The sequence below is a fragment of the Onychostoma macrolepis genome, chromosome 13 (assembly GCF_012432095.1).
Source record: "Onychostoma macrolepis isolate SWU-2019 chromosome 13, ASM1243209v1, whole genome shotgun sequence".
NCBI classification, from domain to species: domain Eukaryota; kingdom Metazoa; phylum Chordata; class Actinopteri; order Cypriniformes; family Cyprinidae; genus Onychostoma; species Onychostoma macrolepis.
This window is the reverse complement of record NC_081167.1, coordinates 14,816,341-14,843,567: the sequence shown is the minus strand read 5'-3', so window position 1 is coordinate 14,843,567 and position 27,227 is coordinate 14,816,341. Positions and strand designations below refer to the sequence as shown.

The 27,227-nt window shown below is 36.3% G+C and overlaps 1 protein-coding gene across 5 annotated transcripts; it reads right to left on the bottom strand.

Moving 5' to 3' along the window:
- opn4a (opsin 4a (melanopsin)) lies at nucleotides 1-27,224 on the bottom strand. 5 transcript variants are annotated; one of them, XM_058796963.1, is made up of 12 exons: nucleotides 26,941-27,224; nucleotides 24,102-24,416; nucleotides 16,470-16,612; nucleotides 15,561-15,694; nucleotides 7,798-8,001; nucleotides 5,871-6,042; nucleotides 5,436-5,597; nucleotides 4,675-4,782; nucleotides 3,566-3,761; nucleotides 3,292-3,462; nucleotides 1,428-1,496; nucleotides 1-903 (listed from the first exon to the last, which is right to left on the bottom strand). In XM_058796963.1, exons 2-12 carry the CDS (start codon nucleotides 24,252-24,254, stop codon nucleotides 637-639), a joined length of 1,779 nt encoding a protein of 592 aa, XP_058652946.1. In that variant the 5' UTR covers nucleotides 24,255-24,416; nucleotides 26,941-27,224; the 3' UTR covers nucleotides 1-636. The 5 variants fall into 5 exon arrangements, with proteins under 5 accessions (XP_058652946.1, XP_058652948.1, XP_058652949.1 ...); XM_058796965.1 differs by having other exon boundaries at nucleotides 24,102-24,277; XM_058796966.1 differs by lacking the exon at nucleotides 26,941-27,224 and adding an exon at nucleotides 23,422-23,510 and having other exon boundaries at nucleotides 16,421-16,612; nucleotides 24,102-24,185.
- Nucleotides 27,225-27,227: the final 3 nt, after the last annotated feature.

The following is a 27,227-nucleotide window of genomic DNA, read 5'->3' as shown; positions in this document are numbered from 1 at the left end:
TGTAATATGGCTTCATATTGCATACTTTGAAGTTCTGTGGAAGCAAGCATTTCAGTGTCTCATGAGCAAAACTCACACACCACAGTCTTAAGATGATCCTGTTAAGCAAAACATTCAGGTAGAGTCTCGCTTTGAATGAAGATGAAATGGCATCATAAAAAATGGTCAAAAAGGTCAAAATTACATTTATAATGTACAAGAAACACAAAAATGTAAAGCTTAATACTAAAGCAAACACAAAGAACTCCCTAATTAAGCTGATGTTACCTGTATATGCACTGATGACGGACTAAAATAATCTGTGATGTCCTTTCTCTCCAAGTCTCCATGGACTGAGCAATAACTTTGCCTGATTCAAAGCACTGTCTGTTAAATGTTTCCTTAAAATATAGGGAAACAAAGATGCTGGACATTGTGTAACAGTTGAGGTCATCATAAAAATGTATTACACGTGTAAAAGACAATATATGACTTTAATATTTTACATTCTGTGATACAGAGCACTGATTAATCTCTCAGGTTTTGTCTTCATTTCAAGTTCCCCTTACTAAAGGTCTAAACCACAGAACAGGATAACTCACAATAAACACAAAGCTTGAAGGTAAGATTTACATGGCGAGTGAAGAGGTATAAGCACTAGAGATACTGAGGGTTAGGGTTGTCTAATAAGTGAGTGGACTCGGGTGTTTCAGCAGCAGTGGAGAGATGGACTGCCCCCTGCTGGACTCCTCCATGAGAGTCTCTCCTGGGTGGATTTGCCCCAGCACTGGACACACTTGAGCGGCTGTTTCTGTAGCTGGGCCGTACCAAGGGCAGGAAAGAGCTAGACTCAGAGGTGATGACAATACTGGGAATTCGACCAATCGCACCTCTTGAAATTGGCATGTCGGTACCGTCACCAGCCTGCAAACAGCACAGAGGAAGGTTTTGAGAGATTAAATCTACCTATTGCCAATCATCAGCATTAAATCAGAATTAAAACAATTTTTTCCTGGAGATAACACTGCTGCAATCAAGCTCAAGATGACGCCCGTAACAAAACACTGACAGTAAAATTCTTGGTTTAATTAATAGGGATTCATGTATGAACAATGATTAGGATTATTCTTTCAAAGGCACATATTTATTCTGCAGAAACAGGGGGGGGGGGCATGTGGCTTTTATTACATGCTTTTCTTCTGCAATCAGAATTCAAATTCATTAACTAATTATATTTTTTTCAACAGCACACTGTGATTCATCAAACAGCATTCTAGCAATTTGAATGTGCTTTCAGATTTTTCATGTACAAATTTGATTGCCTGGCTGTTCTGTTGCCAGTCACACCAGAACAAAACATTCCTGACGTCAGCAAATTTAACAAATCACACCACCTACAGGATCCTGCAAAAGCTCGATTAGTATATACTGAACTTAAACAGACTCACAGCTAAAGGGTTAGTACGGTCCGTCTGAACGAGTCCAACCACAGACACATCATCCACATCAGAGGAACTCTAGGTCAGAAATGAGAGAGTCAGGATAATAATCAAAAAAGTCTAGGGTCAGAAAGTGTTTTTTTGAAGAAAGCAATAATTCTATCCAGCAAGTACACATTAAATTGAGACATTTATAATGTTACAAAACATTTCTATTTCAAGTAAATGCTGTTCTTTTGAACTCTCTATTCATCAAAGAATCCTGAAAAGAAATGTTTCTCCAAAAATATGAAGCACAACAACTTTTTAATGTTGACAGGAATAAAAATGTTGCTTGAGCATCAAAGTATCAAAATGATTTCTAAAGAATCATATAACATCACAGGAATAAATTACAATTTAAAATATATTACAACCGTGTTTTAAAAAATTTTTATTGGAATAATATTTTACCAAATTACTGTTTTCACCATATTTTAATCAAACAAGTTTAGGCTTGGTGAGCATTAGAGATTTTTTGTGGCATTTTGTAAGCAATAAGCTTAAGCTTGTAAGCAGTAAGCACTTGTGTGCCTTTGTATGTAAAGGATAATCAACAGGGTGATTTCATATTAACCTAAAGGGTTGTTTTTTTTTGCAACAATAACCAACTGACAGTACATTATCAAATTTAGTTCACCCACAAACGTACATTCTGTTGTCATCTACTCATCCTCATGTTGCTTAAACATCTGTACTTTTTTATTAGTGTAACCAAAACTTGACTGATTATTTTTCTATAGTCCATATTGCTCATGATGGCCACTGTCTACTTTGATTATATCAAAAACAATCTGTTGAATTACTTTTTATATTCAACAACACATAGGCGTAGCTTGCAGGGGAGCCAGAGGGGCATGGCCTAGCAACTGAAAGATTTTAAAAAAATTTAAATAAATAATATTTTCAACTCAAAAGTTAATATGCATATAATGTAGTTATTTACTACATTTTAATACATCCTTATTGTGTAAATAAATAACCAAATCAAACCTACAAACGTCTCCCTCAAACTTGTTTGCCTAAGTTGTGTTTTTTCAAATCAGCATTTTGAAAGATAATAGCCTATATATTGCTTGCCTGTTGTGTGGCTTTAATACATAATCAGCATTTTTTTTACAATGTACACCAACTGCAGACAAATCTGGATGTAACAAAAAAAAAAGTATATATTCATGTTGTGTTTGATGATCAGGACACAGAAAATCTCATAAATGTGATCTGCAGGACGCAGCTCAGTGTTCTTCATTTATGTCAGGAGGAACATTTACCTCCAAAGGTTTTTTTCATTTACCCACAACAAAACCTAAACATAGATTTTAGAACATAAACTGCTTAATTGTCTATTTTCAGTTAAATTTATGAAATATTAAGTGTTTGTATTAATTCTATACTTAATATTACAATACTACAACATATAATTCATGCCCAACAGATGTTTGTTTCAAAGCAGTGGGAGAGTAACACACTCCTTGATTTACTTAATACAAGACTACTTTGAGATTGTCGACAAATGTTTATCGGTTTAGTGTGGCAAAAGCAGACATAGTGCAACGCATCTGATAACCATGACAGATTCACTTGAATATGGTACACTCACTGAGTGTAAATTTGTAGGTTTACTATAAAAAAAGCTGAAATGTGTTTAAAAGTGTGACTGACCAAATTGACTGGCTAGGTCAAATGGCAAGCTACACCCATGCTTCAACAGAGTAACATGAGGATAAACAGAGGATGACAGGACTAGCAATTCTGCATGAACACATTTTCATAAGACAGGCTACACTCCTTTGATACTTGCCACATATGTAATACATTCAGCCTGTGAGGTCACCTTTTCGAAGATGCCAGAGTCATGGCTTTTGAGCTTTGACTTGAAGCTGGATGAGTTACATGGTTTGAAGTCTGGGATCTCCGCAGTGTCCTTGCTGATGTCACAAGACACCTGGCGGCTGGCAGGCCTGGAGCTCATGCTCGAGAGATCGGCCTCAGTATCTGTCCAGCCCTGAAGAGTAGTAACAGATAATAAAATACATCCATTACAATCACATTTGCCCGTGTGAAGACTTATCATCAAGTCTAGAGATCCATCAGGCTCACACACTCACAGATTCGCTGTCGGAGGCTGAGGAGAGCCGGGACTTGCCGGTGCTGGTTCTGCGAAACTGTCCGGACATATCAGAGGACTGGCTTGTGACGGTGGAACGACGTGTGGACATAAAGCTGCTGTGGAGTGAGTGGAGGTCACGCTTGGGGACACACAACAGCACACGAAGACATGGAATGTATTTCGCTATGGCCAACCTGACGAAGACACAGAAGAGATACAAGCATGAGACACCGTAGACATTGTGGATACATATTTACTGTACGTTACACAGAGCATGATTAAAACCCGATCAGTCAAATAATAACTAAAATAATGAAAATATAAAAATAAATAATACAAAAAAAAAATACTAAAATAACACTTGATTGCTCTGATTGCTGTCAGAAATGTCAAAATCATTTGTGTAGTCAACATGTAAAAAAATATATACAAATGTGTTTTTAATTCAGTAGCAGTGAAAGCGGTTATAAAGGCAGCAATAGTAATAGGCAAAATAAGTTCATTTTAAATGTTTTGTGTCAGAATATATGCAATAACTTCAGAGCTTCAAATTAGCTACATATGAACCGGTTGTCATTGCATGCATGAAAACATGTTCAGTGTATAGGGACTAAAATGTGTTTAGCAAAATGTGCTTTAGTGTTGTGGGAGAAAATCAAATCAAAATGACTTTTTGACCCAGCAGGCCTTACACAGGGTACCATATTGTCAGGATGCTCTATGCAGGATTAATTATTCTTTATGCTCAAATGGATATTCAGGTTAATGAAATCAATCAAAATGAAATTTCACACTTTAACCCAGAAGCAACATGTTTCTGATAAATTTTTGATTGAATGGCTCAGTGAGCTAGACACTAGGAAAAATTAAAACAATCACAATTTGCCACAGGTGTTTAGTCCTAATGGGGCCAGACCAGGTAATCTAATCTCTGACCCATATTCTTTGTTAATGGAAAGTGAGTTTGTCCATTAAAATGTCAAACATTACCACTTACAGTGCCATTAATCTTTTTCATTACCACTTTGGGAGTCAAAACTAAGCCAGTCTGGTTTCAAAAATATATTGAACTGACATCAACGATTCTCAATGAGACTCCTACAGTACCTGTATTTGGGGTGTGTGATGGCGTAGATGATGGGATTGTGGATTGCTGAAGCTTTAGCTATCACAGCAGGTACTGAATTCATATATGGTGTGAGCATATCAGAATACCTGAAAAATACAAGTGTATAAATTAATTAACATGTTCATTTATGTATCTATATTTTACTGTAGCCCATTACCTCGGTTCTTGTAGTCTACATAATAACAATAAGTTGAAAAAATATAAATTAACATAATTATGCTAAATATATGTAAATGCTAAAAATAAAATGACACATAAACAATAAAAACATAATAAAATTACATGTTATATTATATTATATTATACAGTAAAAACAGTGATATTGTGAAACATTTTTTAACTGTTTTCTATTTTAATATATTTTAATGTAATTGATTCCTGATGGCAAAGCTGCAAAGCAGCCATTACTCCAGTCTTAAGATCCTTCAGAAATTATTCTAATACGCTGATTTGCTGCTCAAGAAACATTTTTTTAGTATCAATGTTAAAAACTGTTGTGCTGCTTTTTTGTTGTTGTTGAAACCCTGATACTTTTTGTTGTTGTTGTTGTCAGGACTCTTCAATTAAAAAGAGTCCAAAAGAACAGCACATATTTTACTGTCTTTATTGTCACTTTTGATCAATTTAATGTGTCTTTGCAGAATAAAAGTCAAAATTTCCTAAAAAACTAAATCTTTCTGATGGCTATGTATGTTTTATATTACAATATATTGTGTTATCAGGGTTGGGATTCATTTACCCAGCAAAAGCTGTCAGTGCCACAGTTGAATATGGAGACCAGGAGATGACATACATCAGAATGACAATAAGAGCAATTTTCGCCATCTTCCATTCATTTTTCATCCGTTGAAATTGTTTAATTGAGTCTCTCTTGTTATCGCCATTAATTTTGCCCACAGCTCTTCCAAAGACAAAAGGAAAGCAACAGTTAAACAACACAAATTTTCTAATATTGGTTTTACTGCCATCAAAAGCTTATCTATTTTCAATAGATCACACCTCGAGTTTAATTAAAATGCAGAATAAAAGTGTTTAAGTACTTCAGTGTTACATTTTACTGACATTTCTCCAATACAATTTACATTTTTAAAACAAAAGACATTTAACAGCTTTGAGACACTGCAGGTGCTAATTAATTCATACTGTTCTGTTAGATCTGTATCAAAGAACTCACTCATTAGTGCTGCGAATGGATCGGAAAATAAAGAAATAGCAATAGATGATGACGATAAGTGGAATGAAGAAGACGAAGATGAAGAGGAGCATAGTGTAAGCTCGCACAGAGGGTGTGAAGGTCATATAATCCCAGGTGCAAGAGGTCAACAGCCCTTCAGGAACATAAGCACCTGCAAAACAGAGACAGACAAACAGAATAAAAAACTATAAAATAACAGAATTTGTGGAGGAAAGTGAAGGCTAGCCAGCAGCTAAGCCTTTTACACCCGGAGAAATATTGTCAAAACTGGAACAAAATCACAAAGAAAGGGGACTTAGGAATACTGTCTGGCTGCTGGGCAAATGTAGTGAAATACAACCCAATGCACACACAGCTGAGGATATTTAAGAAGTACGCTATAATCACAGTATTTCTTATCACCGCCAATCATAGTCTGGCTTTCATGCAAGTGCTGCTATCATCAGTTCTCTGAGGTTTGAGGTTGGAAGATATAAGCTGTCAGAACCGTTAAAGGAGACAGACACCCTTCGTGTGAAGAGCAGGTTGCCTGTAAACCAGAGATAGAAAGTGCTGGAGAGCCAAAAGCACCAGGCTTTACCAGTATATCCCTCTTAAGCTGAAAGCCTTGGTCCTCAGAGACCACCTTTATGCGAAACAGCTCACTGTTTGTAAAGCCATTGGCTAACAACTCTCATGCTCCTGTGCTCACACATGGATGACCCAGAATGCTCAGAGTACTTGTCCCAAAAGACCTGAGCTTATAAAAGACTGATGCATCCTGTGAAAAGAGCATCAAAGGTATACTCAACTCCATTAACACAGGACCACACTTAAACACCTGCAAATGCATAAAACATCACATGACATGTTGACATCTGGCTTAAAATAAATAACATTTGGTTTGATTTTGTTACCTAATTCAGTGATTTTCATTAATTTATTTGATGGATGTGTAGATCAGGTCACTGACTGTATGCCTTTTTTTTTCTTTTCTTTTTTTTTTTACAAAGAATGACTGTTTTCTAGTTTTGCGATATTGCCCTCTTTTCCTTATTCTGTATTAATCATGTTTGCAGAAATGCTTTTAGAAAGAGCTATGGAAGAGAATGAATATTGCTCATATGCACCTACCTGTTTCTCTTACAATGTAACCTGCACTGTAAAAAAGGAATTGTTGAGAAATGCTGAAACTGCAAGGCAACGTGATGCATTAAGATATTTAGAACAGTGACAATCAGCAAATGTAAAAAGATGAGCTCTTTACATCACAACACAGCAAATAACTAACAATAAAACAAAACAATAATCTTATAACAGTAGCCATATAGTTTATTGATGCAATGCATGCTGGAACTTCATGAACACTTAACATTTCATCAATATTGTTCAATATGAAATTCTTTGTTGTTTGACTAACTGGAACAACATTTGCGGGAATTCTGTAGACTTTCTATAGAAACACATGATGTTACACTTTAAGTGATAGTTCACCCAAAAATGAAAATTATGTCATTATTTATTTACCCTCATGTTGGTCAAAACCTATATGTCTTTCTTTTCTGTCGAACATAAAAAATATATTTTGCAAAATGTCTCAGTGTTTTTGTTTTGACCATACAATGGAAGTCGAAGGTTATCAAAACTGTTTAGTTACAAACATTGTTCAAAATATTCTCTTTGTGTTCTACAGAATAGAGAAAGTCATACAGTTTTGGAACAACATGAGGGTAAGTAAATGATGACATAATTTTCATTTTTGGGTGATCTATTCCTTCAGGCCACATTTAATCATGTATGAATGCCCTTGCAGGCCTGTTAGATAAAAATATCAAAGTGGCATTAATTAAAAACAAAAAGCATAAGAACACTTTTCACAAAGTTTAATAGGTTTAAAATGTTAAAACAACAGGTATACTACACTTACTCCAGCCAAAGAAGGGTGGCAGGCTCCAGCCAAGTGAATAAGCCCAAGCTATCAGAAGGATCAGCAGAGCTCTCTTCTGAGACAACACACCGATGGAGGCTAGCGGCCGCGTGATCACGAAGTATCGATCCACAGCGATGACCATGAGCGTGATCATGGAGCAGATGCCAAATAAAGCCCCACAGAATGCATACAACTCACAACCTGGAGGGACAGAACAGAGGAACAGAATTAAGTGAGTCCGTAGACATTTCTGTGGTAAATTCTTGCAGTTTTGTTGGAGCAGTGTTGGTGCTTGTTAGGCCAGTGTGAAAATAACCTTTATGTTTCCAAACATTCTACATCCAGCAAACTTCTTAAAATATTTGCTGCTGTTTGTTGGGGCAGTGTGAACCAGCTTTTAGACCTGGAGACACTTGGCTGGCAGGAACACAGACCGCCGCTGGCTCCATTTGAGGACCTGTGGCAGTGGTTCATTAAAATAATCTGCTCTGAAAAACTTACAATGAATGTTTTTCTTTCTGGTCACTGCCGTCCATCTCCATCTGTTGCTAAACTGATTTGTGTGTATACATGCTTAGGTTAATTGACCGCTTAGTGTTACAATACTGTGTTTTGCCACAGAATTGGAAAATATATTCAAGTTAACTATTTTGTAATTTTAAAATGGCAAAATCATTCTTATTTGAATTTTATTTCTTTTTAAATCAGTGGTTCTTAACCTTTTTGTCTCTCCTTATTGCACTACTTGAGATCCGGGATAAAGATTTTTTTTAACATTAACTAAATTTCCACATGATGAAATATTGAGTACTGCTGAGGCCCCCTAGTGGGCCCCGGCTCCCTAATTGAGAACCACTGTTTTAAATTAACTTTGTCCACCCCGCATATCCAAACGAACATCATGGTATCCTAATAACACTACTGTTCTAAGTGGATCTTACATCAAATAAACACAGAAATACAGAGATAGAGCTAGTTTGGGTCTGTCTGAAGTCTATTTCACATAATACATCATGTCATCAATAAAACAGGTCAAACAGAAGAAGAACCAGCGGAGAACCGAGAAACAGATGATTTCACACCATTATACTTAACACACAGTCTGATTCATGCTCATTTGTGCTTGTTTCCTCAGAACACATTTACTAGATGTACTTTAATAATTACAAAACAGAGGCGTCTGTTATTGAAGATAATCCTCTCACACATCAGGATGTCTTCTCTATTCTCTCACACCTTGTCACAGATTATGCTTTCAGGTTAATCCTGGAAAAGAGCATTTTTGTGAGTTGTATCTGATTGATTGAGAAAGCTTTCAGGGGGATCAAGCACACATGTTGTCACGATCGAATTAACAGTGGTCATATTTATGCCTTGTTTTGTAGAGCAGTCAGAGCTGACAGAAGCAAGAAACACATCTTTTAACAGTTTCCACCAAATGAAACTGGGTCAGAGTCCCTCCTCCAGGAGGGAGGCTTCAAACTCTGCTTGGAAAAGCGTAACGCGTCAGGGTCCCAACAGGGAGACCAGAGGCTGTTCTGTTTGAATGGAAGTCAATGGAGCAGAAGCCTTCAATATGCTAAATAAACTGCTCTGAGCGGAAATTACATAATAAATAGATTTTTGCTGTCTGGTATGACAAATTAGTTGTTTTACAGGGGATTTTTCTTTCTTTTTTTCTTTTTTTGTTACAGGCAAGATTGAATTATGGCACTGCATTTACAGTATATTTATATTTGAGAATATTGGTTCTCAACGTTTTTGACACCATGGCCCCCATGGTCCACAACAATATACTTAAAGGCATAGTGACTTTTTCAACGTTACAAACTGTCAACTATAATTTTATTAATTCACATGACATTTCTGGGTGTAGAAACCATAATTTAAAAAATATAGCTGCAAACATTTTAAGGCATTTAAGCAAATACAAAAAATACATACTATTTAGATGTTATTTAGGAAGTAAGTATTAATATAATTAAATTAAATATCATTCAAACTAAATATATGATTAAACAGTGCATTTTTGGCAATTCCAAGTTAATTTGCCATAGAAATATAATGACCCTTTACAATTTAACCATATTGTAAAGTGCAATCTTTTTAGATACTTATTGAGAGTCCAAAGAATTGTACTGCAGTGGTTTTCTTGAGGTTATGCAATAAACCTAGGACTAGTTCGCAAAAGTAGGTTTTTTATTGAAATTATCTTGAATAATCTATCAAACGATTTGATTGACAGCAGTGGTTCTTGAGGCAAAGATCTATCATATGATATGAATACCGCGTACATGTGTGAAGAGTTGGCCAATATACAATCGTTTACACGCTTGAAAATGCGATATTGCCCCCAGTGGCCAATTTCTTTCAATTTTTTTTTATCACAGACCTTTAGGGCCGTAAGTCAAACAGGCCCATTCAGTTTCGTTCTGATCAGCCTCCGTTAACACCATCTAATAGGTGCTCTAACTTCATTGGCTGATGGCGGCCATGTTTTTCGAGATACATAAACGTGCTGATAGACAGCAGTGGCACTTTGGACACAGACACTGCATGTGAACTTTCAAGTCAATCGGACAAATGGATGTGTAGGTATAGTAATTTTTATTAATTTTTTTGTCCTGTTATACACACTGTGGCCAGAGGTCTTATATATGCGTGTTGAGTTTGGTGTAAATATCTCATTCAGTTAAAAGTTATAACCGTTTTAGGAAAAGAACCTCTTTCAAACGTTTTGTCGTCTCTTTGCGAAAGTGAGTAGAAAACTCAAGTTTTTTTGTTTATACTTATTGATATTCACATATGGAAGCAGAATAATGACAATATTTGAAACATAAAGCATGCTGAATTCCACAAATCGAAAAGAAGATGCATTGCAATTAACAGTGCTTGCATTTTAATGCCTTGTATTTCCAGGGCTTGCATTTTTAGGTCCTGAAATTTAACATAGTTGTTTATTTAAGCTGTGAATATTTCAATTGAAAATTTTTCACACACATTTTCATAATTAAAAATTCAATAATTCATATTCACCTTCCAGAATTCACTTCCAAAATATTCAGTCTGTTTAAAAATACGATGTATAATATTCGACTGTTCCAAATGTTGCATGTTACTAGTGACCAGACTGACTTACTACAGTTGAAATTTTTGCCAATATCTTCCTTATTGTACATACAGTATATAATTATTGTTAAGAAATTAATTCACAAATTCTTTTGGGGTATTTTCGTGTTCCAAAAGTCGTAGTACATTCCTAGTCACTAGACTCACTTACTATAGGTGAAATTTTGCTAATACCTCCCTTAATGTACATAAAGTACATCAATATCAATTCCTTTTGAGGTCTTACAGATTTTTTTGTTTTTGTTTTAAAAATGAAAAAAGTGAATTGTACATACAGTAAGGGAGATACTGGCAAAATTTCACAACGTACTACAACCTGTGGAACATGAAAAACCCTTTTGGTGAATTACTGGAGTTTTTTTACCAACAATTACTAACATCAATAATAACGATCACACAGTTGTTTTGTATCCAGCAATGCACTACAACCATTGGAACATGAAAAAAAACCTTTCCAGGTATCTTTTATATGTAAATAATTGTGTACTGTACATACAGTATATATATTGGCAAAATCTCATCTGTAGTAAATCACTATGAGCAATACAAGCTTTACAATTTGACTGTGTTATTTTAAATGTTAAAAGTAATTTTAATTTAAATACATTGGATGTTTTAACCCAGTCGGTGGAATTGTCAGACGGCCCCTTGGGAGCGATAGCGCGACAATGCTCTCTCAGGTTTACATTTGCTGCACAAATACACCTAGGCGGTTTTGAACTCCTTTTTTATGTTGATATAAAGTGGTTGCTTACTGTTAAAACTAATCGTGGTATTGAAATCTTTGTAGGACTGTCGACTATAGATCAGTGGTAATCCCTTTCGTTTAAGGGAAAGCAACGAAAATGCAGCGCGTTGCTTTCTTCTGACCTCATTTGCATGCCTGTATATAGTTTGCATAATCATCAATAAAGTGTATTCTGAGATCTGAGGTCTTATATCACTGTATTAGTTCACTGAGGCGCTTTACGCGTCGCTGGAGAATCCTGGAGTGTGACGTATGAGGGGAACCCCAGTATTACAGCACAGTGTCACACAAGCCATGATAAAGGGTTACAGAAACTAAGCAACCGAAAGCAATACAGGTGCTGGTCATATAATTATAATATCATCAAAAAGTTGATTTATTTCACTAATTCCATTCAAGAAGTGAAACTTGTATATCATATTCATTCATTACACACAGACTGATATATTTCAAATGTTTATTTCTTTTAATTTTGATGATTATAACTGTCAACTAAGGAAAATCCCAAATTCAGTATCTCAGAAAATTAGAATATTACTTAAGACCAACACAAAGAAAGGATTTGTAGAAATCTTGGCCAACTGAAAAGTATGAACATGAAAAGTATGAGCATGTACAGCACTCAATACTTAGTTGGGGTTCCTTTTGCCTGAATTAAAAGTCGATCAGTCTGTGACACTGCTCAGGTGTTATGAGAGCCCAGGTTGCTCTGATAGTGGCCTTCAGCTCTTCTGCATTGTTGGGTCTGGCATATCGCATCTTCCTCTTCACAATACCCCATAGATTTTCTATGGGGTTAAGGTCAGGCGAGTTTGCTGGCCAATTAAGAACAGGGATACCATGGTCCTTAAACCAGATACTGGTTGCTTTGGCACTGTGTGCAGGTGCCAAGTCCTGTTGGAAAATGAAATCTGCATCTCCATAAAGTTGGTCAGCAGCAGGAAGCATGAAGTGCTCTAAAACTTCCTGGTATACAGCTGCGTTGACCTTGGACCTCAGAAAACACAGTGGACCCTCACCAGCACATGGAACCCCAAACCATCACTGACTGTGGAAACTTTACACTGGACCTCAAGCAACGTGGATTGTGTGCCTCTCCTCTCTTCCTCCAGACTCTGGGACCCTGATTTCCAAAGGAAATGCAAAATTTACTTTCATCAGAGAACATAACTTTGGACCACTCAGCAGCAGTCCAGTCCTTTTTGTATTTAGCCAAGGGGAGACGCTTCTGACGCTGTCTGTTGTTCAAGAGTGGCTTGACACAAGGAATGCGACAGCTGAAACCCATGTCTTGCATACGTCTGTGCGTAGTGGTTCTTGAAGCACCGACTCCAGCTGCAGTCCACTCTTTGTGAATCTCCCCCACATTTTTGAATGGGTTTTGTTTCACAATCCTCTCTAGGGTGCGGTTATCCCTATTGCTTGTACACTTTGTTCTACCACATCTTTTCCTTCCCTTCTACTCTTTATTAATGTGCTTGGACACAGAGCTCTGTGAACAGCCAGCCTCTTTTGCAATGACCTTTTGTGTCTTGCCCTCCTTGTGCAACGTGTCAATGGCCGTCTTTTGGACAACTGTCAAGTCAGCAGTCTTCCCCATGATTGTGTAGCCTACAGAACTAGACTGAGAGACCATTTAAAGGCCTTTGCAGGTGTTTTGAGTTAATTAGCTGATTAGAGTGTGGCACCAGGTGTCTTCAATATTGAACCTTTTCACAATATTCTAATTTTCTGAGATACTGAATTTGGGATTTTCCTTAGTTGTCAGTTATAATCATCAAAATTAAAAGAAATAAACATTTTAAATATATCAGTCTGTGTGTAATGAATGAATATAATATACAGGTTTCACTTTTTTAACGGAATTAGTGAAATAAATAAACTTTTTGATGATATTCTAATTATATGACCAGCACCTGTATATGTCTTCCTCAGATGTAATGTTAGTTTTGTACTTCAGCGTTGGGTAAAAGAGCATTATAATCTCCTTTGTGGTAGAGAAAGCTGCTTATATGTAGGCTACGGGAAACAGCGAAAATATTGAATTAAACATACACACAATCAGCGTTTCCACACGTTTATACTGGCCCCGATAATCAAAACTTCTAGGGCTAGCTCCATTTCTGCAAATCAGTTTTTGTAAATGAGTGACTTGATCCACATATGGCCTGCTTCATCAACAGCCGCTTGCGCCACCTGCTGGTGAGCGGCTGACAGCAGCAGGAGATCATGCATCGGTGCTCTACTGCTATTCCTGCGGTTCCCGGATGTGCAACGCTGAATTTTCTGCCGAATTTTAACCACTAAATTTGTGGCAGCGAATTTGGAAAGTGAAATAAAATGACTGAAATTTGCCTGTTGAATATTATACATCGTATTTTTAAACAGATTTAATATTTTGGAAGTGAATTCTGGAAGGTGAATATGAATTATTGAATTTTTAATTATGAAAATGTGTGTGAAATATTTTGAATTGAAATATTCACAGCTTAAATAAACAACTATGTTAAATTTCAGGACCTAAAAATGCAAGCCCTGGAAATACAAGGCATTAAAATGCAAGCACTGTTAATTGCAATGCATCTTCTTTTCGATTTGTGGAATTCAGCATGCTTTATGTTTCAAAAACTATTGTCATTATTCGGCTTCCATATTCACACTCCAGAGAATTTTTCTGCACTGGTTTGGTTCCAATCGGGCAAAAAGTCTAGGACTAGTTCACAAATGTATTTTATTATTATTATTTTTTTAAATCCAATTTAGCCAAAACTTTTGCCAAGGTGGTGACTGAATCCGTCACATGCGCTATGTTCATCATGACCCAAGAGTCACCGGGACGAGCCTCGGTGATGTTGTAGACGGGGTGGATACTCCCATCCCTCAAAATTTTAGGTCTCTAAGCCGTATGGTTTGGTCTGCAAACCAAGTTGTAAGTGTAGGCGATATCTTGATAAATACCTTGATTTTTGTACTTTTCAGTGTTTGTTTTATATCTGCAACTTGTTTTTCAATAAAACCAACCACCTCTCTATAAGACACTCTATGACTGGGTGACCTCATTTCCTGTCACAGGAAAGAGCAGACAACAATTTCAGTGCTGCCCAGTAAACTCCCTGAACACAAAAGATAAGCATCAATCACTACAGTAATCACAATCACAGAGCTACTGATTCCATTACAAACGTCAGCAAGCAGAAAACTCCAACAAAACCCAGTCAAGGCTGATGAAGGCAATTAAGATTAAGTCCTGATAGGAGCTGACATTTAAAACACCTCAGGGAAAATAGAGTCTTCCATCATCTAATACCATAAACAGTGGCATTTCACAGCTGAGCAAAATGACTAGCTAATGCTGAAAATCAACAAGAAAATCCTTGATGTGCAGTTTTTTGAGATGAATTTAGAGATAAAAAAAAAAAAAAAAAAACTGTACTAGAAAAGATTACATGTACATCGGACAGAAAGACATTCATCATTCTTAGCAACAAAAGCATAAAGAAAGATCAGTATGAATCCTTGTAAGCACTGAGAGACAAAGGCCGTCTCCAAGGGCAACCTAACCTCTCCTTCATTTGATCCCATTCAACCCGAGAAGTGATTCATTTTTTTCTTTAAATTTAAATCCGTTCATTATAATTCAAAAAGTATAGTAGAGCCCAATAACTTATGGGTGTGCATGTTTTATTTCAGACACTGCCTATGCATTAACTAATGATCTGCAAAGATAAGTCTATCTATTTGACTGTGGCTGTGTGTACATTTGACTGGTCCTGTTTGAGCTCTTAAATTGACCAAATCACATTTTGCTTCATCATCACATAAAACTACATCTATGTCCTATATACAGTATATAGTGAAACCATACGTGTACGTTTCTTTGTACCTTTTTCCCCAAAGATCCATCTCTTGTGCATGCTGGTGGTGAAAAAGATGGGTGCCTGGGTGACACACATGAGGAAATCTGTGATGGCAAGGTTTATTATGAACAAGTTGGCAGGTGTCCTCAGGGTCCGGCTCCTACACACACACACACACACACACACACACACACACACACACACACAAGTTGTTAATTTCTCTGTTCATTTAGTAGTTTATATTAGCTATATAACGTCTTTGAGAATATCAGCCTCCCTGTGCAACACAAATAGCTCAAACAAAGCAGACAAATCTACAAGAAACACAGCATAGTTTAGTTCCTTCCTGAACTAGTGTTTTATACTGAATCAAATGAGTGACTGATTGATGACTCACTCAGACAATCACTTGTTTTGTTCCTAAACAAATCAGTGTTTTTGAAGAAATAGGCCTAGGTTAAATAGATGATTCCATGACTCACTCATAAAGTCAGGTGGCTTATTTCTGAATTAGTCTGTGATTTTGAAGGAATTGGTTAAGCGACTGATTCATGAATCGCTCAAACAGTAAATTGTTTAATTCCTAAATGAATCAGTATTTTGGAACAAATCGGTTGAGCAGATGATTCAATGACTCACTCAGTCACTTATTTCTGTCAAAATGAGTCAAAAGAACATGAAAGTTTCAGATCCCATTCATAAGACAAGCACAAACTAACAAAAATCCCACTGACCTATCCAAATCGAAGAGTGGAACTATCTATTGTGGAAATGTGCCAATTCAAAGTTAGTGACACAGAAGTGGCACAGGCCTAATGATGCTGAGCACCAATCCATCAGACTACAGTTTAGCTTCTTTTGATAATTAACAATAAAAATTTCATACACTGTTTTCATATTAAGTGTCCAACTTCCCCACAGCCTTTTGTTCTGACCTGCTGAATGCATAGATGACCAGGAAGTTCCCCAACATGCCAGTAATGCCAACAGCAAGGATGACAGCACCAATAGTGTAATGAGCATGATCAGGCACGTCCACTGTTGGGAAAGGGTGAACGAATTCTTCCACCTTGGCAACCTTGAAGACACAGGAGCGCACATTAATTAATAGCTCAGATGAAAAGCAGCACTTGCTGTTTTATAATGACCTTTGCATCAAAGAGTGTGCAATCAGTTTAAAACACACCATTAGGCCTGAACTCACAGCTGACACCACCAAGACATTAATTCATTATATGGGAGGGGAGCAAAAATATTAACAATACAGACACACTGCCGATGTTTTGAATATTGGATTGAATGCATTTTTAGACAGATCTCACGATGCCTCATTTTTTCAAAAGGATATCCTGTTGTGGTTTATCTTCTAAATGGGAATTTTCACTATATTACAGAAGGTGGATTTAGGGCTTTTTTGTGTTTATAGACACATTTAATCAGTTTTTGCAAACAATAAGCTTCGGATATCTTTTCATCGTATTATATATTTGCAGTTATATCTGTGCGCTTGCAGTTAAATCCAGTTATTTGCAGTTATTTGAGCACATTTCAATCTTAGAGGGATTTAAACAGACCTAAATGACAGCCAGCTTGCATTTCTTTATGCGTTTCATTGCAGATTCAGGTCTAAATCAGGACATTTAATCTGTTCATATAAATATCTGTTTCTGTTTTGTGTGTATTGAGAGACAAACAGGTATAGTGCAAACTAGAGTGTGAATCTGTATAGCTGAATTTTTTTATAAACTCTAAATGACAGATCAGTTAGAGCAGCAATATCAATGTAATCTAAGGTCAGCTTTGTCACTTTGAGCAGTAAATCTTTTTAATTAACTGAAATAGATACTTAAAAGAATTAAGAAATCCTACTATGGCAAAGGGATTGTTTTTGATGGCATAATCTCTCACAACAATCCATTCAATTAGATCCTAAGTTATTGCATGCGTTCTTCCAGCACGGTACAAAAAGTCTTTAAGGTAAGAGAGTTATTTTTTGTAATCAATTTTATTTGTTTCATTTGGCATGATACAATGTAAAATGGAACACAAAAGGCTTTCACAGAACAATCATGATTAAATGCAAAAAAAATTTGTTGACTGCAATTTCCTCTGGAAAAGCTTTAATGAAAAGGCCTTTAAGTGCCAAGGCTGTGGGCAAATGAGATGGCTGAATGCAGGACAAGCACTCCCGGAAAAGTCATTTCAAGACAGATGAGTGTAACCATGTGGTGATGATAGAGGAAATATGACAAAGCAGATTCAGTCTCTGCCTTCGGTATGTGTCAAGTGATGATGCGGAGACAACTCTTTACCAACAAACTGTCAAAATCATCATATTTGTTATGTAAAACACAGAGTCAGCTGTAACACAACCATGCATTTTTTCTGGGTCATATCTTGTTTTTGCGTAGATGTGTTCATGTTCTCGAGGATGTCACGCAGTCTGTCAAATTTGGCTAGTTTCTCACGAGTGAACGATGAGTTTGAGCCAAAATGGGTTTGCTTGGACACACAGCCTTTGACGTCAACAGCAAAACACAATATATGGGAATTGTTTCTCCTCTCTTTTAAATGTTCATGAGCTGATGCAATTTGCTATCCTGACTATGATTATATGTTTAGCCGAATTTTTCTTTTTGCATTTAGCACTAGTAATTAATTAATCAAAACAAGCCACCGGTTGAGATCTACTGTGCAGACAAATAGTTTTTGTTTCTTTGTTTCTTCCAAGGATGACAAATAATATTTTGAACTCCAAGTGCGTAGCTGATAAAAAATCATGTTCAAATAAAGATTTAAACCTTGGAAACATGGTTCCTTTTACAAACATCCAAATTAAATGAATACAAACCATGTTTCTCATGAACCTCAACAGATACGGGCCATTTTGTGTCATCAAAACATTTGTTAAACCACTTCCATCTTGAGCTGCACTGGAGAATTTATTTGTTCTGAAGGTTTTTCAAAATAAAGCAGTAGCCATTGCTGTGTGTTTTCATTCATTACTTCTGAGTTTGGGGTCAAATGAAGATCTAAGCCATGAAAAACTTTGAGGGCTGAGATAAGACTGTCTTATTTCTCCGGAATGAGAAGGATTCTAATGAAATAGATACTGTTTGAGTCCCACATCTGTTTCTCACTCAGAGTAATAAGACAGTAACTGTGTTAAGGTGTTTCGGTGGGATTTTTGAAGATGTTTCAAAGTAAACCAGCCTCTTCAAAAGCATGTAGTTATTCTAGAGAAGAAAGGTGGTTTAAAGGTTTTTTTATTTTTTTATTTACTGCAGATGATAATGCAGATGGGATAACTCATCATGAAAACATTTGCTTTTGAAACAGGATCGCCTCACGACAAACGCAACAAAATTATTGTTTTGACATTTTTTACCATTATGTATCCCACTCCTGAGGACAAATACAACTCAGTGTCGTTGTAAATAGTTAACATTACACAGGCTGTTTCTTAAAATGGGAGCTTTTCTTTGTCTTTGGAATTTCAAACTACAACTCCTTCTTATGTTATATAATGGATATATGGAATTTATAGTCATTTAATAGTCATGTAATTATATTAGTGATTAGTGACCTATATACTGAGAAAATTATTTAAAATTAATTCTTAAAGAATACAAAACAAATATGTTCCTTTTCTTGCAATAATCTGTAGCTTCAAATCACATAATTTCAAATGATAATGAATAATAAAACATCGACTCCGCTGTTAAGAGAACATTGCTTTCTATTTTTTCATGTGAAGGAAAACAGAAGTCATGTACGATAACACTATAACTATTAATTCCTGTAATTCCTGTAATTCCTATAATTCCTGTAAATTAAAGGGATTGTTCAACCAATAATGAAAACTGTATGATTACCAACATTCTGTACAGGTGAGTAAATGACAACAAAATGTTAATTTTTGGGTGAACTATCCCTAACTATGAGCATTATTCTGAAGCTTCAGATATACATTCATTTGGTATATGAAAATTAATATGATGATTTTCATTTACTGTTATTACTGATACATCTTTACTCTTATATATTTAAAAAATCTCTTTAATGCACATTACAATGCATGATTGCTACGTACTTGATCCTAATAACTGAGTTACGAATGTACTGTAATTCTCATGATGTTCACAGCTGTCCTTCATATATGGATGGTTTCTCTTGCGCTCCAGATGCTACTGCGCTTGTTTGACCGCATTACCATGATTACTTAGCTCAGTTAGAAAGCAAAGCTGCCTGAGCTCAGCTAACCACACGCACTGCCAATACCTTCCACTCTTTCATCTGAAACAGTTTTTCCTCTACACTACCCAGAGCTGTTTAGTTCCACTGCGTTCTGCTGTCCTTTTGGGGACATTTCTCCTCAAATTAGAGAGAATGCTGCATTTCTATGAGAAACAGTGTAATAGACATTTTGTCCAAAGTTGGCAGATAGTTTGGGATAATTTAGTGCCAAATAATCAGTCAATTAATGTGTTTTCTTAATGGTGAATGAATTCCTATGAGAATGTTTCCACAATAATAATAGTTTTCATCATAACAAACATGTATGCACCCACACAGCACAAGATCCCAAACTCAACAAACTCTCCTGAAGCAAACAAACTGTCCTACATCTACAAAACAGTCCACGCTCTGTATCTGCTCACAAATCACATTATTTTAATCAAGAGGAGGAAAAGAACACATTGAGAGGTCAATATGTGAGCATGGACCTGAATATGATTATATCATAATCGCATGATTATGGTGTCTTTTTTTTAATATCCTAATCCCTCATGGTCAGTGAAGCTGGTTTTCCTGTGAGGTTTGTTGCCGTCAGTTTGAAACAAATGCGTAAAGTGATGCTTAACACCCATTAAACTTATTGATAGACTTAAATCTACGTCACTGTGGCCTGGAAATATGCATATCTTATCAGTCTGGGGTGTCACTGGGTTTCTGGGTCACATTTCATTCCTGATGGGTCACAACAAGCACAAGTGCGTGTGTATGATTTATGCAAATTTGGTTCATCACCTAGTAAATCCCACTTGACCCAAAAATGTATCCTCCTAAACAAGGCTCAGAGTTATATAAAATAATTTCAGAGAGCTCAGATAGTGATTTGTTACAGTAACAGCTTTTGGGGCCCTTTTTAAGGTCCCCCAACATTCCACCCAAATGCAGATTCAGGATATAAACACAGCACCCCCCTCTGTTCGTTTTGTGCTAAAACATTGTAGCAACTGAGATTAAATGATGAATTATGTAAAATAAAATCATTCAAATCTCAATCCAGGTCATTAAGTCATAATCTCATGATTAAAATCATGTGTTTCTTTTAAATCAGTGACTGCTATAATTTTCATTCAGCAAATCCAATTTATTTTAGCTTAATTTTCAGATCTTATTTGCTGATGAAGACATGTTGAATTGCAAATAGGAACAAGACATTTGTTGAAGATTTATCCTGATTAAAATTAACCTTCAAAAACATTTCGCAAATCCTTTGTTTCAAACTTTTAACTGTTACTGTATTTATTCATTTATTGGTTAGCATACACTGTTAGACATTTCTATAATTTCCAGTTTTTTACTGTATATCACCCAGTATAATACTGAAAATTCCCTTTACAGTAAATAACTGTAATACCCTTTGCATCGTGGGAATTTTCTGTGACATCAGAGCCCACAAACAGAGACTTACTGTATTTTTTAAAATTGCTGTATACTACTGTATTTGCGGTAACGGTCTCTTTGACGCCATTCTGTTGAGGTGGTTTTATTTTCCTCATTTCTTACATTTGGATTGACACAATTTGCCCTGGACCGTGTCTACAACGCCGCAACAGCTTGGGACTCACTACTGGATGTGTTACATCGCTTATAATGATTGGAAAAATCCATTTGTACTTAGTGTCAGAAACAGCGCGACCGCTTGGAGTACATCTGCACGTCAGAAATATACCGGGGCATCAGTTTACTGTCCGCATCCACTGTAGATAATATATATAATGGGTTCTATATTGTTGTCTGTTGTCGAGTTGCGCCACGCCGCGCCACTCGCGTCCGAGGAAGACACGGAAGCAGTGCGGCAGCACCGCGGGTTTTTCCTGGGGATGAACCCGCCAGAGTGGAAGAGCTCCGGAGAAACATATACTGTATGCTGTGTGTCGATGCACCTTACGAGAGAATAAGACCAGCAAGCAAGGTAAAAATATATGTGTTTGTGTCAGATTTTCAGTAACATTTACTAGTCAACATGGCGGTTACAGAACTTTACCATGGTAAACTGCGCTGTTTCAAACAACTTTTGTCATCTTGTTGAATTAAGTTACCAAATTAAAATGATTTTTAACGAGCAACGCTTATCTTATATTAACATTAGGTTAACTAATATGAAATTTAGTTCAGGTGTTAATAATAATGTTGGCCAGTAGCCTATTGAGAAAATAAAATCGTATGTTAGCTAGGTTAAACTAGTTTTATGGCTAGCTGCCTTTCTAGTTTTAGAATTAGTTTGTTATAGTTTTTAATGGAATTTAAGATTTACTGCATTTTTTGTATTTGTGTTTTAAAGGCAACTGCAATGAAGCATCAAGAAAGACATGAGCAGGCCAGCCACCCTGAGACTGATAATTCATGGTAAGAGAACAACTATGGTTTTGAGAGGTTTGTGTATTCTGTATGAGGTTTGCCTTTTAAAAGTGTGCTATTTCTACTATTTGTTTTTCAGAGAAGACATTTCTGTCACTAACAAAGTGGATGGTGAGCAAAGATGGTGGCCACGTTTTGGAGTAGCACCATGGGTTTTGTGGATAGCTATGTATTCTTTGGCTGCTTGTCTTTTTTTCCCCCATTATGTTTCTGTTGCCTAAATATTCTTTGTGAGGATGAATCCAGAGGACACAATATAATGCACTGCAAAAAGTCCTAAGACAGGAGAAATGGTGAAGATGCACTGTTCCAGCATTGGAAGTATGTATTTTTAAGTGTTATACATGCAATGTTTTAAATAAAGAATTTGATATTTTGTAATTATTGTGTCTGTTTTAATTGAAAGCCACTAGTACCTATGTACAGTAAAAATAAAATGAATTATATATAAAAATTATAAAATCTAATGAAATCTATATTAAAATGAATGAATTACAGTAGTATACTGATGAATTGGATTTTATTTACAGTAATTTACTGTGAAACAGTACAGTTTTCAACTGTAAATCAAATACAGTTTGCAACTGTAAATCTTAATTACAGTAACTTACTGGCAACAGTGTTGCCAGTAAGTTACTGTAAAAACCCTTTGAAATGTCTAAGTGTAAATTAATGCCTGTATGTACAAATCTACCACACTTTGTGTTGTGTGGGCACAGACACCCATCATACTGCAGGAGTCCAGACTATCTGTTGTTCAATTCATTTAATGTTGAGAGAAAGAGACATCAACATGCAACATGTAAAAGAAAGCATCAACAGCCCCAAGACATGCCCAATTAGCATAAATATGTAATTCAGTGGTACTCCTCTGTGGCACTGACATGCCTTCATAAGTCCTCTCATAGCTCAGTGTTTAATAATTATCTCAACAGTGAAAACCCCAAAGACTTAACCTCACGAATACATCTTCAGGCTCAAACCACAGACTCGAGCCATATATGGTAAAATTAAGTGATTAACGGCAAAGGACAGTTTCAGTCATCTTTGTTTAAGAATTAAGATTTCACATGAGAAAAATGCAGTGCATCTGACCTGACTCGGTGGCATAAAGACTCTAGGTATGAATTTAAGACAATTAAAACAATATTTTTTATATTTATTAGATCAGAATAGCTTAACTCCTGGAAAAGTGTAAATGAAATGTCAAAATCTTTGGATATTTTTTCAGTTTACCTTCTGATGGAAACTGGTTTTCTATGCAGGTTCAAGCTGATCTAGATGATAGATTAGAGGGACTACCAGATGGTAGGGTCTAAATCAACCTGTTAAGAGTTTGATCAAGCTGGTTAAGGCTGGTAGACTTTAAAAAAAAGCACTTTAGACCAGTGACAAACCAGCTAAACTCACACTGGTATGACAGGTTTCCCCCCAGAAGAACACATTTGCATCATAGAAATACATTTCATCACTGTAGTATTTAAACTTAAACTTTAAATCTCTGTCCACTTACTCCCACTTCACCTGAAAAAAGCTTAAATTGTTTAAACGTCACACAGAAATTATATTAAAAATTGTTGAACATATGAAGGATGTGGCATCAAGAAAGAAATCTCAAATGCTGAGGATTCTCCCTCAAAAATCTTTCAGTAGCTGTCCCGCTTTTGCATAGATCACCATAATTATGCAGAGTTAAACTTTTAAGCATCCTTACCTTTGCTCTAAGCTATTAGTTCTGTCTAGTCAAAAGCACAACGTAAACATATCAACATGTTGATAATGTAAAAAATCTATTTACACAGCAAGATAAACATTTAAAGCATTTGGCCAAATATTTTCACTTACACCTGATCACCTGCACAAGAAATGATGAGAAAGACTGAAAGAAATAGCTTAGAGAATCATGTTTGACTCACAGATGTGGTCGTGGGGGGTAAATCCACAAGCCTGTACGCGCTCATCTCGGAGTTGTTCCACGAGGAGAGGATTTCCACGGTGCGCGTGCAGTTCGGGTCTTGTGTCGGACACGAGATGCCCTTCCTCCCCGAGCGCACGCCGCCGCTCATCATCAAGACAGCCGCTCACCAGAAGACTTTTCAGCCAGAGATAAAAGCGTTAAACGCGATCAGAGCGAGGGCTGTACAGATGTCAGATTCCGGTCAGTCTGCGAGCGCGTGGCAGAAAAACTGTGTCAGCGCGCGCCGTAGTAGCCCTGTGACAGCCTCGCACACCTTTATATCATACACACACAAAGACGATTGTTATGAAATTAGAGCAGCAAAGTGACATGACCTCACATACTCCGAGTTTTGTTCAAGTATGTGAAGGTACCAATATGACGTAACACGGGATTAAATGGTCATTTTTGTCTGTCAGGTTATTCATTTTGCACCAAATTAATATGAAACACAGATGTTGTTTCACACAGACATACAAGTGGGGTTCAAAAACTTGAGGCTATTTTGCATCATTTTATAACAATTATTTGCCTAGAAAATAGAGAAAATGTTATAATTTCACACATTTCTGATTTCTTTCTTTTTTCCATTTCTTAAAAAAAAAAAAAAAAAAAAAGTGTAGGCTACTTATCACAGAAATATCATACTTTAAAAAAATACTGAATGTAAGGTTTTTGGACACAATCGCAATTAACATGCACTGTATTGTAGTTTAAAATAGTCTAATATCACATTGCTGTTTTAGGTGTAACCACCACAGACTGTGTTTTAACATTAAAAACAACATTATAAACTGTGAGAATGTTGTATTTTCAGAATGCCATCATTAAAGGGAAAGTATACACTCAAAAATGAAAATTCTGTCATTGTTTACTCAACCTCATGTCCTTCCAAACTTTCTTTATTCTTGATAAAAGATGATATTTTGAAGAATGTTGGTAACATTCTTTTGGGGGGGGGGGTTCTACATACAACTACAAAGTTTAACAAAATCAATGGGAACCGAGACTGTTTGGTTATTAAGGCATACAGATTTGAAACGACATGAGGATGTGTAAATGATGATGAGAATTGTCATTTATGGGCTCTTCCTTTAACATTAAGTAGGCAAACAATAATATTTAAAACAAAGGTGGTCCAACTTGTAGAAGAGATATGGAAAAGACACAGGCATTGTGATCTCCAGTTCAGAGCACGCAAAATTGCCTCAGCTTCATTTTAGTACAGATGCCCAGATGCCCAGAAGGCTGGTCACTCACACACACCTGCACTTGAGGTAAATGGCTGTTCAACAGCCCCCCATCGGTCAACACAACCCCTGCAGGGGTCAAATCACTTTCCTTTGATTCTTACTGACAGGCCAGAATCAGTCACAGTCACATTTTGAGCTGTAGTTCTTAAACCTGCCTTTGCATGCAGAACATCAATCTAGGCAACAGCTCAAAGTGCTGATGATAACATCAGTGCTCAAGTCACAAAAGTAACAAGAAAATCAATGAATGCTGATTTGATGCGATTTGAAATATAAGAGAAATGCAAACCAATAGTCGCTCTCATCCTACAAATCTCTGTTTTGGTTATAGGCAACCAGCATGGCAATTCATTTCAATGCCAAATTCATTTCAAATCACTTATTTTATACTGTACAGTTTCAAATTTAAAAAGAATGTATATCTCCTTTTAAAAAGATACACGTAAATACATTATAATGCAATATTTTACTACACTCCGGACTTTAACAAAAAGTATGCTGTTCTAAATCAATATTTATCTACTAAAATAAACCTCTGAACTGTGAATAGACGCAATAAGAAAGAGGTCAGAAGCTGTGCTAATGGGAGATTAATGTCGGCACTGAATTGCATCTCTTCACAAAACCAGACCACCAGACAAAGCTTTCCTGCATGAATATATGAAATATCTCCTGTTTTTTTTTTTTTTACCACAGTATCCTCTCCATTTATTATTGTTTAATTCTCTTCTTTTTTCCCTACATAAAAATATTTTATAACTATGATAAATATCTTTTCTCACTCTAAACCAAGGCCACAGATGTATGCAATGCAATGACCTGAGGTCTGCATGGACTGATGGATTCTCATCAGACCAATGGACATTTGTGGTTCAGCTTCCCTCCAGACCAAACAAAATGTGGCTTAAAGAAATAAATACTTAAAGTAAAATAATCACAAACAAACACATGCAATACAAATGATAAAGAAAACTATTTCTCTCACTGACACAAACACAGTCTTTCCCAAGTTGCTATAATTGGCCAAGCAGTCATGAACAGTCTCACTGAGGTCTTTAACAGTAATTGTAAATATTTTAACTGTCCATATGCACGCATAAAGCCTCGTGAAAAATGGAAATAAAACATTTACTTCATACATAAAGTAATAACAATCCATTGGTGGTCATAACTGTAATAAAGCACCAGATCAGACAAGCACTCACAGCAGTGAAGCTGAAGCACATTCACAGTCTCATCACATATTCACAATAATCCCACTTATCTGATGACACACGGGCAGGCTTACAGAACCAGAATTCACACGGCAAGGATTAGGGCAAGACTACTTCTATCATAGAATAGAATACTTATCACAAGTCACACAATAATGTCAGGATCAATATATCTGAGGAATTACTAAAAGTGCATTGTAATGTTACGTTATGCTGCATAATAACTATGAATGGATACAGGAAAGTACTTTCACGTGATATACTGCAGAGCTTAGTTTGCACTATTATGACTTACGATTATGAAATGTAAATATATAATATATAGACCTACTTTTCACTCATAAAAAGATTCCAAGCACCTTTGCACATGCAGCAATTCTATGCAGTCTTTCAAGGAACCCTTGAAACATATAATGGTTGATTCTCAATGACCTCCATTGGACTCCAAGTGTTATGTGTACGTGTTTGACCTATAGTGCACAAACAAAAGATATTTAGACACACAATCACCACTGGCAGACACATCACAAACATGTAAATGTTAAAGGGATAGTTCATCCCAAATCAGATTGTATGGAAGACAAAAGAAAATATTTAAAAATGCTGCAGTATGGACAA

What these genes read in the sequence shown, in the direction of transcription:
- opn4a (XM_058796963.1), bottom strand. Translation starts at nt 24,254, where the DNA reads ATGATGAGCGGCGGCGTGCGCTCGGGGAGGAAGGGCATCTCGTGTCCG. An exon ending in ACTCTGGCATCTTCGAAAAG is followed by an intron (nt 1,497 to 3,291) that starts GTGACCTCACAG and finishes TTTCTGACCTAG; the next exon opens with AGTTCCTCTGATGTGGATGA. An exon ending in ACCGTACTAACCCTTTAGCT is followed by an intron (nt 904 to 1,427) that starts GTGAGTCTGTTT and finishes TGCTGTTTGCAG; the next exon opens with GCTGGTGACGGTACCGACAT.